The following is a 12,515-nucleotide window of genomic DNA, read 5'->3' as shown; positions in this document are numbered from 1 at the left end:
TTCTGCTCTGACATAATGAATATGACAGTTCATCATTCTGGTCTGACATAATGAATACGACAGTTCATCATTCTGCTCTGACATAATGAATATGACAGTTCATCATTCTGCGCTGACATAATGAATAGTCTGACAGTTCATCATTCTGCTCTGACATAATGAATAGTCTGACAGTTCCTCATTCTGCTCTGACATAATGAATATGACAGTTCATCATTCTGCTCTGACATAATGAATATGACAGTTCATTTGTTTTGGTTCCACGTTTTTTTTATTGATTTGTGATTTGTCAAACCCTAATGTGTAGAAGAGACACTAACTGTATGAGGTACAGATATAATCTGAATTACGTGGCTTCTCTGTGTGTGTGTGCGTGTGTGTGTGTGTGTGTGTGTGTGTGTATGCATGTGTGTGTACGCGCGCTTGCGTGTGTGTGTGTGTGTGCGCGCGTGCGTGCGTGCGTGTGTGATCCAGGTGACGAAGGTTACCGTGGTCTCCCTGGCCCACCCGCTCTGCCCCGCATAGTAGATTACCTGGAGAAGGGACAGAGGGGCGACAATGGTGCCAATGGACTACCTGGTTTCCCTGGACCTAGAGGTAGGTGGTAGGCTACAGATATAAATCCTTAGCCATTTTGTGCCAAATGTATGTCATCAACAAGCTCCTAATGCAGGCATTTCTGTAAAATCTGTGTCACCAACAAGCTCCTACAGTCGCCATTTTGTGCCTCCCTGTCCCAAGGTGACAAGGGTTTCCCAGGCCAGCCTGGTCGTCAGGGTCTGCCCGGGCTGCCTGGTTATGCTGACAGGGCTAAAGGAGAACCAGGACTTCCCGGTCTCCCCGGACGCCCAGCCGGGCCAGGCTACCCAGGCCCTAAAGGATCTCCCGGTATCATCGGCTTCCCTGGCATGCCTGGACCAAGGGTAGGCACATACACCGCCATAGAAAGAGTTTAACAGTGACACCGGGGGCAGTAAACAGAAGTGGTAGTTGATGTTACACTGAGTTTGATATATTTAGAAGTACTGTAGCAGTTGATGTTAAACTGAGTTTGATATATTTAGAAGTACTGTAGCAGTTGATGTTGTACTGAGTTTGATATATTTAGAAGTACTGTAGCAGTTGATGTTAAACTGAGTTTGATATATTTAGAAGTACTGTAGCAGTTGATGTTGTACTGAGTTTGATATATTTAGAAGTACTGTAGCAGTTGATGTTGTACTGAGTTTGATATATTTAGAAGTACTGTAGCAGTTGATGTTAAACTGAGTTTTATATATTTAGAAGTGGCAGTTGATGTTGTACTGAGTTTGATATATTTAGAAGTACTGTAGCAGTTGATGTTAAACTGAGTTTGATATATTTAGAAGTACTGTAGCAGTTGATGTTAAACTGAGTTTGATATATTTAGAAGTACTGTAGCAGTTGATGTTGTACTGAGTTTGATATATTTAGAAGTACTGTAGCAGTTGATGTTAAACTGAGTTTGATATATTTAGAAGTACTGTAGCAGTTGATGTTAAACTGAGTTTTATATATTTAGAAGTGGCAGTTGATGTTGTACTGAGTTTGATATATTTAGAAGTACTGTAGCAGTTGATGTTGTACTGAGTTTGATATATTTAGAAGTACTGTAGCAGTTGATGTTATACTGAGTTTTATATATTTAGAAGTGGCAGTTGATGTTAAACTGAGTTTGATATATTTAGAAGTGGCAGTTGATGTTATACTGAGTTTGATATATTTAGAAGTACTGTAGCAGTTTATGTAAAACTGAGTTTGATATATTTAGAAGTGGCAGTTGATGTTGTACTGAGTTTGATATATTTAGAAGTACTGTAGCAGTTGATGTAAAACTGAGTTTGATATATTTAGAAGTGGCAGTTGATGTTATACCTGAGTTTGATATATTTAGAAGTAGCAGTTGATGTTGTACTGAGTTTGATATATTTAGAAGTACTGTAGCAGTTGATGTTAAACTGAGTTTGATATATTTAGAAGTGGCAGTTGATGTTAAACTGAGTTTGATATATTTAGAAGTACTGTAGCAGTTTATGTTATACTGAATTTGGTGTATTTAGAAGTGGCAGTTTATGTTATACTGAATTTGGTATATTTAGAAGTGGCAGTTGATGTTAAACTGAGTTTGATATATTTAGAAGTGGCAGTTGATGTTATACTGAGTTTGATATATTTAGAAGTACTGTAGCAGTTTATGTTATACTGAATTTGGTGTATTTAGAAGTGGCAGTTTATGTTATACTGAATTTGGTATATTTAGAAGTGGCAGTTGATGTTACACTGAGTTTGAAATATTTAGAAGTGGCAGTTGATGTTATACTGAGTTTGATATATTTAGAAGTACTGTAGCAGTTTATGTTATACTGAATTTGGTATATTTAGAAGTGGCAGTTTATGTTATACTGAATTTGGTATATTTAGAAGTGGCAGTTGATGTTACACTCAGTTTGATATATTTAGAAGTGGCAGTTGATGTTATACTGAGTTTGATATATTTAGAAGTACTGTAGCAGTTTATGTTATACTGAATTTGGTATATTTAGAAGTGGCAGTTTATGTTATACTGAATTTGGTGTATTTAGAAGTACTGTAGCAGTTTATGTTATACTGAATTTGGTATATTTAGAAGTGGCAGTTGATGTTACACTGAGTTTGAAATATTTAGAAGTGGCAGTTGATGTTATACTGAGTTTGATATATTTAGAAGTACTGTAGCAGTTTATGTTATACTGAATTTGGTATATTTAGAAGTGTCAGTTTATGTTATACTGAATTTGGTATATTTAGAAGTGGCAGTTGATGTTATACTGAGTTTGAAATATGTGACCCTCCACGTGGATTCGATCCTATGTAGCAAAAATTGAAATGTTATTTTTTTTACATTGGATAAAAGTAGAGACTGCAGTTGAGGAACAATGTTAAATTTAAGTTAAAAACTTCTTGCAACTATAGGGGGTGCTGTTCCGCATTAGCATTTTTTGGTCTCCAAATTAAACTGCCTCGTGCTCAATTCTTGATCGTACAATATGCATATTATTGTTATTATTGGATAGAAAACACTTTCTAGTTTCTATAGCCGTTGGAATTTTGTCTCTGAGTGGTACAGAACTACTTCTACAGCACTTTTCCTGACAGGGAGTCAGATTTCAGAAATTTTGACCCCTGATCTGGGGTCGGTTTTAAGGTGCCTGTAAATGCTATGGAGAAACCGACACTGCCTACGTCTTCCTCTGGGTGTCAGTACGTCATGACGTTTTGAATGGAGTCGATTGCGCAATCAGAGCCACTATAAAACAACAAAACGTGGAAGTACCGTTCTTTCCCTTCGCGCGTCTTACGCAAGATGGACATCGGACTTGCCTCCTTCCAAATGGTTGTTTAGCCAGTAATATTTCTCCGGTCATGTTTTTACTCGTTATAGTTGTTAAAAACATCATAATGTAGTTAATTTGAACCGTTTTATAGCAATTTATATCCGTTTAGTGCGATTTTGAGGAATTTCTTTGTCGTGCACTTTGAAGCTTTGGGCACGTTTCGGGGTCTCGGTCGATGTTAGTGGACATTTCGAAGGACAGAGGACATCTATCGACCAAAAGAAGATTAGACCCAAGAAAGGATACATTGCCCAAGAATCTGATGGAAAATCACCTCATAGTAAGGAATATTTAATATGATAAATCGTTGTTCTGTCGAAATATTTTAAACGCATAATCCGCCATTTTGTTTGTTATCGCTTCACTTGGCGAACCCTGTATTGCACAGTAAGGATAATTTTAGAAATGTAAATCAGCGGTTGCATTAAGAACTAATTTGTCTTTCGATTCCTGTCAACCCTGTATTTTTTAGTCAAGTATATGATTAGCTTTCGATTAAACTAGATCACTCTGAAAGATGACGTCCGACATTTTGAGGCTTGATTTGCTACTATTTTCATTGTATAACCACGGTTTTGTATGGCTAAATATGCACATTTTCGAACAAACTCTATATGTATGTTGTAAAATGATGTTACAGGAGTGTCATCGGAAGAATTCTGAGAAGGTTAGTGAAAAAATTTATATATTTTGGCGATGATTACGTTATAGCTCTCTTTGGCTTGAATCGATGCTCTGGTAACGTTTGCACATGTGGTATGCTAACTTATCGATTTATTGTGTTTTCGCTGTAAAACGCTTAGAAAATCTGAAATATTGTCTGAAATCACAAGATCTGGGTCTTTCCATTGCTATGCTTTGTCTATTTTTATGAAATGTTTTATGATGAGTAAATTGGTCATACACGTTGCTCTCTGTAGTAATTCTAGTCGAGTTGTGATGGTCGGTGCAATTGTAAACTGTGATTTCTACCTGAAATATGCACTTTTTTCTAACAAAACCTATCCTATACCATAAATATGTTATCAGACTGTCATCTGATGAGGTTTTTTCTTGGTTAGTGGCTATTTATATCTTTATTTGGCCGAATTTGTGATAGCTACTGATGGAGTAAAAAACTGGTGGAGTAAAAAAAGTGGTGTCTTTTGCTAACGTGGTTAGCTAATAGATTTACATATTGTGTCTTCCCTGTAAAACATTTTAAAAAAACAGAAATGATGGGTTTATTCACAAGATCTGTATCTTTCATCTGGTGTCTTGGACTTGTGATTTAATGATATTTAGATGCTACTATCTACTTGTGAAGCTATGCTAGCTATGCTAATCAGTGTGTGTGGGGGGGGGGGGGGGGGGGGGGGGGTGATCCCGGACCCGGGGTAGAGGCTCGTGAAAGGTTAATAAACTCATAATCCCACTTTTGAGAAAATGGCCCTTGAATGTTTTGCTACACCTGCTGTAGTGCTCTTCTTTGTCTACACCTATTCATCATCGTTCACATCCTCTTAAGCCTTAGCAACACCCATCTCTTTAAGAATTCACATGTGAGGCCATGTGCTAAACAGAGTGAGTATCCTAATCTGAGTTTAGTGTAGGTCATGTTGATCTTCACATTATTGTCTCTGGTAAACACACACTATATTGACTAAAATGTTGTTGTTTTTTGTCACATGCACAGGATACAGGTGTAAACGGTACTGCGAAATGGTTACTTGCAATATCATAAACCGAAAGTGTCCAGAAATGTTTTTCATTAATATTTTATAATTATTTGATGACGATTACCTAGACAGACTTGTCTAAATTGATGTGTCATGTGAAAGAATAGCTATAACCACCCCCCAGCCACATCTAGCTAAGTGGATGGGTCACTATTTTCTAGACCTGTAAACATGTTCATGAAATAAAATAGATCGCCGTAATCTTCCCCAGACACAGCTGGCTAACTTGAGGGGTCATGTAATCATCTGGTGAAGTTGAGTCAAAGATCTTTTATAACTAAATCAAGATAGACCACACAGACTGTTGTTTCAAATTGGAACAAATGAGTCATAGTGGGCAGAACAAGTAAGGAGGTGGGCAGAGCCAAGCATGAGCTAGCGAGATCCTATTGGTGCGTTCTAGCAAAGATTTGCATATTTCCATTAGGGAACGCCTACTCTATGAAGTGAACATGTGCAATAACTCAATTCACCTTTGCACTCCTTCTAAACAAAGCACATTTTTAAAACTTTGGTAAAGGGTAACATCTAGAAAACTTAGTCTACTCTGTTCGTAACAGATTATAGTTTTGAGAACAGAAAACTGTATTGAGATCAAAGGTTTCATCAATGAGAAAATGTGCAGAATGTCAGCCAAAATCCACCAGGTTCTATCTTCACCCACTGCCAGCCACTGGGCTTCCTCTCACTACCATATTTGGTAGTGACTGGAAACGCCAAGCGGATGCTTCACATTTATACATCCGGTGAAATATCTGTCACATTGTTCTATTTGTGGTGGAATCTTCTGTTTAGACATGTAGCTAGCTAAACAATGAACCAGCATAATCCCAATTCATTCCACTACAAATACAAAACATTCTCATAGCTGTAGTATGAATCTGCAGGTAGCTAAATCTAACCAACTAGGTTCAATGTTAGCTAGCTAACATTGTGCTATAACTAGGAATGCAAATGGTTTCTGATTCTAATAATATTACTACACAGATCATACACGTAACATTAGCTAGCGAACCAGCAAGCTAATGTTTGCTAGCTAGCTAGCTAACAGTATGCTTTAACTTGCAATCAAAACAATTTCTGACAAGATTAGAAACGTATAATATCTGAAAATGTAGCGAGACTTTTACCCGTATACATGGATGAATGTTAAATCCTTTCAGTCTGCCGTGAAGCAAACTGTTTTGTAGCTACATCTTTGTACCTACATCTTGTTTGGCCAGCGTTGTGTCAAGTCACTCCGGTTCACACTGACCGTGGCGTGTGCAGAAAGTATCCCATCACAACTTTTTCCAACTGATCTGTTGAAAGCGCCTGCTAAATTCAGGGCATCAATGTTCTTGAGAAAAGTAGAAAAACGTTTGTAGTTCTCGATGGCTAACGTTATATCTTTCAAAAATGCTGTGCCATTTCTGCTTAAAAATGCATTTTAATAAAAATAAAAATGCCTCTTGTGAAGTAGTGACGTGTGACATACGCCTAGCTTCCTGAAACGGTCACATATTTAGAAGTGTCAGTTGATGTTGCTGTTTTTTTTCCATAGGGTGACGATGGCAGGCCTGGTTTCCCTGGTAACCCTGGAGTGCCTGGTCAGCCAGGTGCTAAAGGTGAGTGGCTGTCACCTGTCTGTCGTATACCTACCTGTGCACCTCATGTCTTCTTACTGTATCTGTGATGCTCTCTTCTCTGTACCATTCTCTTCAACTCTGAAGGGTTGGGAAAGGTTCGTAAGAAAGCATTTCCCTGTACAGTCTACACCAGCTGTTTTCGGCGCATGTGATAAATACAATTTTATTTGATTTCATGGTCTCTTCTCTGTGCCATTTTTAAAATGTATATTTTATTTAGGTATGTAAACATTATATAAAGTGGCATTGTTTAAAGTGGCTAGTGATACATTTATTACATCAATATTTTCATTATTAAAGTGGCTAGAGATGAGTCAGTATGTTGGCAGCAGCCACTCAATGTTAGTGATGACTGTTTAACAGTCTGATGGCCTTGAGATATAAGCTGTTTTTCAGTCTCTCGGTCCCCGCTTTGATGCACCTGTACTGACCTCGCCTTCTGGATGATAGCGGGGTGAACAGGCAGTGGCTCGGGTGGTTGTTGTCCTTGATGATCTTTTTGGCCTTCCTGTGACATCGGGTGGTGTAGGTGTCCTGGAGGGCAGGCAGTTTGCCCCCGGTGATGCGACATCACTACCCTCTGGAGAGCCTTACGGTTGTGGGCGGAGCAGTTGCCGTACCAGGCTAATAATAATGAAAGACATTCAATTACGCTCCTCCTGCACCACCTCAACTGACAGACGCCATAACGTATACAGATACAGCCCGACAGGATGCTCTCGATTGTGCACCTGTAAAAGTTTGTGAGTGTTTTTGGTGACAAGCCAAATTTCTTCAGCCTCCAGCCTTCTTCACAACGCTGTCTGTGTGGATGGACCATTTCAGTTTGTCCGTGATGTGTACGCCGAGGAACTTAAAACCTTCCACCTTCTCCACTACTGTCCCGTCGATGTGGATAGGGGGCTGCTCCCTCTACTGTTTCCTGAAGTCCACGATTATCTGTTTTGTTGACATTGAGTGTTAGGTTATTTTCCTGACACCACACTCTGAGGGCCCTCACCTCCTCCCTGTAGGCCGTCTCGTTGTTGTTGGTAATCAAGCCTACCACTGTAGTGTCGTCTGCAAACTTGATGATTGAGTTGGAGGCGTGCATGGCCACGCAGTCATGGGTGAACAGGGAGTAAAGGAGAGGGCTGACAACGCACCCTTGTGGGGCCCCAGGCCTCAACCCAGTGTTGAGGATCAGCGGGGTGGAGATGTTGTTACCTACACTCACCACCTGGGGGCGGCCCGTCAGGAAGTCCAGGACCCAGTTGCGCAGGGCGGGGTCGAGACCCAGGGTGCTATGGGGCGATAGTCATTTAGTTAAGTTACCTTCGCTTTCTTGGGAACAGGAACAATGGTGGCCCTCTTGAAGCATGTGGGAACAGCAGACTGGGATAAGGATTGATTGAATATGTCCGTAAACACACCAGCCAGCTGGTCTGCGCGTGCTCTGAGGACGCGGCTGGGGATGCCGTCTGGGCTGGCAGCCTTGCGAGGGTTAACACGTTTAAATGTTTTACTCACGTTGGCTGCAGTGAAGGAGAGCCCGCAGGTTTTGGTAGCGGGCCGTGTCAGTGGGACTGTATTGTCCTCAAAGCGAGCAAAGAAGTTGTTTAGTTTGTCTGGGAGCAAGACAACGTGGTCCGCGACAACAACACAGAGTTACACATGGAATAAACAAACATACAGTCAATAATACAGTAGAAAAAAAGTCTATATACAATATGTGCAAATGAGGTAAGATAAGTGAGGTAAGGCAATAAATAGGCCATGGTGGCAAAGTAATTACAATATAGCAATTAAACACTGGAATGGTAGATGTGCAGAAGATGAATGTGCAAGTAGAGATACTGGGATGCAAAGGAGCAGGATAAATAAATGAATACAGTATGGGGATGAGGTAGTTGGATGGGCTATTTACAGATGGGCTATGTACAGGTGCAGTGATCTGTGAGCTGCTCTGACATATGGTGCTTAAAGCTAGTGAGGAAGATATGTGTCTGAGAGACTGCCAGAGGTCTAGACAACAGGCCCTCCCATTTGACACACTGAACTCTATCCGAGAAGTAGTTGGTGAACCAGGCGAGGCAATCATTTGAGAAACCAAGGCTGTTGAGTCTGCCGATAAGAATGTGGTGATTGAAAGAGTCGAAAGCGTTGGCCAGGTCGATGAATACGACTGCACAGTATTGTCTCTTATCGATGGCGGTTATGATATTGTTTAGGACCTTGAGCGTGGCTGAGATGCACCCATGACCAGCTCTGAAACCAGATTGCATATTGGAGAAGGTACGGTGGGATTCGAAATGGTCGGTAATCTGTTTATTAACTTGGCTTTCGAAGACCTTAGAATGGTAAGGTAGGATAGATATAGGTCTGTAGCAGTTTGGGTCTAGAGTGTCTCCCCCTTTGAAGAGGCGGATGACCGCGGCAGCTTTCCAATCTCTGGGAATCTCAGATGATACGAAAGAGAGGTTGAACAGGCTAGTAATAGGGGTTGCAACCATTTCTGCAGATAATTTTAGAAAGAGAGGGTCCAGATTGTCTAGCCCGGCTGATTTGTATGGGTCCAGATTTTGCAGCTCTTTCAGAACATCAGCTATCTGGATTTGGGTGAAGGAGAAATGGGGAAGGCTTGGGCGAGTTGCTGTGGGGGTGCAGGGCTGTTGACCGGGGTGGGGGTAGCCAGGTGGAAAGCATGGCCAGCCGTAGAAAAATACTTAAATTCTCAATTATAGTGGATTTATCGGTGGTGACAGTGTTTCCTAGCCTCAGTGCAGTGGGCAGCTGGGAGGTGGTGCTCTTATTCTCCATGGACTTTACAGTGTCCCAGAACTTTTTTGAGTTTGTGCTACAGGATGCAAATTTCTGCTTGAAAAAGCAAGCCTTAGCTTTCCTAACTGCCTGTGTATATTGGTTCCTAACTTCCCTGAAAAGTTGCATATCACGGGGGCTATTCGATGCTAATGCAGAACGCCACAGGATGTTTTTGTGCTGGTCAAGGGCAGTCAGGTCTGGAGAGAACCAAGGGCTATATCTGTTCCTGGTTCTACATTTTTTGAATGGGGCATGCTTATTTAAGATGATGAGGACGGCACTTTTGAAGAATAACCAGGCATCTTCTACTGACAGAATGAGGTCAATATCCTTCCAGGATACCCGGGCCAGGTCGATTAGAAAGGCCTGCTTCTCTTAACTGTCGTCTCTTCCCTGTGATGGTCTCTTCTCTGTGCTAATCTCTTTTCTGTTGTCTCTTAGCTGTGATGATCTCTTCCCTGTGATGGTCTCTTCCCTGTGATGGTCTCTTCCCTGTGCTTGTCTCTTCCCTGTGCTTGTCTCTTACCTGTGATGATCTCTTCCCTGTGATGGTCTCTTCCCTGTGATGATCTCTTCCCTGTGATGGTCTCTTCCCTGTGATGGTCTCTTCCCTGTGATGGTCTCTTCCCTGTGTTTGTCTCTTCCCTGTGATGGTCTCTTCCCGGTGATGGTCTCTTCCCAGTGATGGTCTCTTCTCCGTGCTAATCTCTTTTCTGTTGTCTCTTCCCTGTGATGGTCTCTTCCCTGTGATGGTCTCTTCCCTGTGCTTGTCTCTTCCCTGTGCTTGTCTCTTCCCTGTGATGGTCTCTTCCCGGTGATGGTCTCTTCCCAGTGATGGTCTCTTCCTGGTGATGGTCTCTTCCCTGTGATGGTCTCTTCCCTGTGATGGTCTCTTCCCTGTGATGGTCTCTTCCCTGTGATGGTCTCTTCCCTGTGATGGTCTCTTCCCTATACCTTCTATTTCCAGGTCATACATACTATATACATTTTATGGACACAGTATATTTTACAATAGTTATCATTGTTTGTTTTTAGTCCCAACCTTCAGCTCCACTCAACCCCTCCCATCGATCTCTGAACTCCATCCAGTCCCACCCTTCAGCTCCACTCAACCCCTCCCATCGATCTCTGAACTCCATCCATATTGGATTTCTATTTGCCATATATTTTTCAACTGAGCTGTGATGTTTCACGAAAGTTCTGAACCTTTCTATTCTCATAGCTTCTAAATATTGTAAATTAAAGATAAACATTTTTTCTAAGAGTATTATTACATTATTGATCGATTGACTATGACTTTCAAATCGCCCAGCAGTGCTATCTGCAGCGTTAGCTCCAGGTAAATGTTGCAATTCTTCAGCCATTCCTGAACCTGCGACCAAAAACAAGCTATATATGGACAGTACCAAAACAAATTATGTAATGATTCTGTCTCTTCGTAGCAGAAAATCTGCAGAGCTGGGATGGTTGTGTCCCCCATATATTTTGTATAATAATTTAAATGGAAAAACTATTTGTTTTGTGTATCAGTTCATAAACCATGTGCCATGGAGTCGGTACATCGAAAATCTCTTCTCAACTATTTTGCAATCTACAGTGGGGAGAACAAGTATTTGATACACTGACAATTTTGCAGGTTTTCCTACTTACAAAGCATGTAGAGGTCTGTAATTTTTATCATAGGTACACTTCAAATGTGAGAGAAGGAATCTAAAACAAAAATCCAGAAAATCACATTGTATGATTTTTAAGTAATTAATTTGCATTTTATTGCATGACTTAAGTATTTGATACATCAGAAAAGCAGAACTGAATATTTGGTACAGAAACCTTAGTTTGCAATTACAGAGATCATACGTTTCCTGTAGTTCTTGACCAGGTTTGCACACACTGCAGCAGGGATTTTGGCCCACTCCTCCATACAGACCTTCTCCAGATCCTTCAGGTTTCGGGGCTGTCGCTGGGCAATACGGACTTTCGGCTCCCTCCAAAGATTTTCTATTGGGTTCAGGTCTGGAGACTGGCTAGGCCACTCCAGGACCTTGAGATGCTTCTTACGGAGCACTCCTTAGTTGCCCTGGCTGTGTGTTTTGGGTCGTTGTCATGCTGGAAGACCCAGCCACGACCCATCTTCAATGCTCTTACTGAGGGAAGGAGGTTGTTGGTCAAGATCTCGCGATACATGGCCCCATCCATCCTCCCCTCAATACGGTGCAGTCGTCCTGTCCCCTTTGCAGAAAAGCATCCCCAAAGAATGATGTTTCCACCTCCATGCTTCACGGTTGGGATGGTGTTCTTGGGGTTGTACTCATCCTTCTATTCCTCAAAACACGGCGAGTGGAGTTTAGAGCAAAAAGCTCTATTTTTGTCTCATCAGACCACATGACCTTCTCCCATTCCTCCTCTGGATCATCCAGATGGTCATTGGCAAACTTCAGACGGGCCTGGACATGCGCTGGCTTGAGCAGGGGGACCTTGCGTGCGCTGCAGGATTTTAATCCATGACGGCGTAGTGTGTTACTAATGGTTTTCTTTGAGACTGTGGTCCCAGCTCTCTTCAGGTCATTGACCAGGTCCTGCCGTGTAGTTCTGGGCTGATCCCTCACATTCCTCATGATCATTGATGCCCCACGAGGTGAGATCTTGCATGGAGCCCCAGACCGAGGGTGATTGACCGTCATCTTGAACTTCTTCCATTTTCTAATAATTGTGCCAACAGTTGTTGCCTTCTCACCAAGCTGCTTGGCTATTGTCCTGTAGCCCATCCCAGCCTTGTACAGGTCTACAATTTATCCCTGATGTCCTTACACAGCTCTCTGGTCTTGGCCATTGTGGAGAGGTTGGAGTCTGTTTGATTGAGTGTGTGGACAGGTGTCTTTTATACAGGTAACGAGTTCAAACAGGTGCAGTTAATACAGGTAATGAGTGGAGAACAGGAGGGCTTCTTAAAGAAAAACTAACAGGTCTGTGAG

The 12,515-nt window shown here is 41.7% G+C and overlaps 1 protein-coding gene across 1 annotated transcript in view; it reads left to right on the top strand.

Annotated features, from left to right (window-relative positions):
- LOC139561106 (collagen alpha-6(IV) chain-like) overlaps positions 1 to 12,515 on the top strand; it is a 251,314-nt gene that overhangs the window by 225,304 nt on the left and 13,495 nt on the right. Inside the window, exons 30-32 of the mRNA XM_071377973.1 lie at positions 475 to 597; positions 742 to 923; positions 6,657 to 6,720. Coding sequence (XP_071234074.1) covers positions 475 to 597; positions 742 to 923; positions 6,657 to 6,720 — 369 coding nt within the window. The remainder of the gene's footprint in view (positions 1 to 474; positions 598 to 741; positions 924 to 6,656; positions 6,721 to 12,515) is intronic.

This window comes from Salvelinus alpinus, chromosome 31, assembly GCF_045679555.1.
Source record: "Salvelinus alpinus chromosome 31, SLU_Salpinus.1, whole genome shotgun sequence".
Taxonomy (NCBI): domain Eukaryota; kingdom Metazoa; phylum Chordata; class Actinopteri; order Salmoniformes; family Salmonidae; genus Salvelinus; species Salvelinus alpinus.
This window is presented reverse-complemented; position numbering and strand designations above follow the sequence as displayed.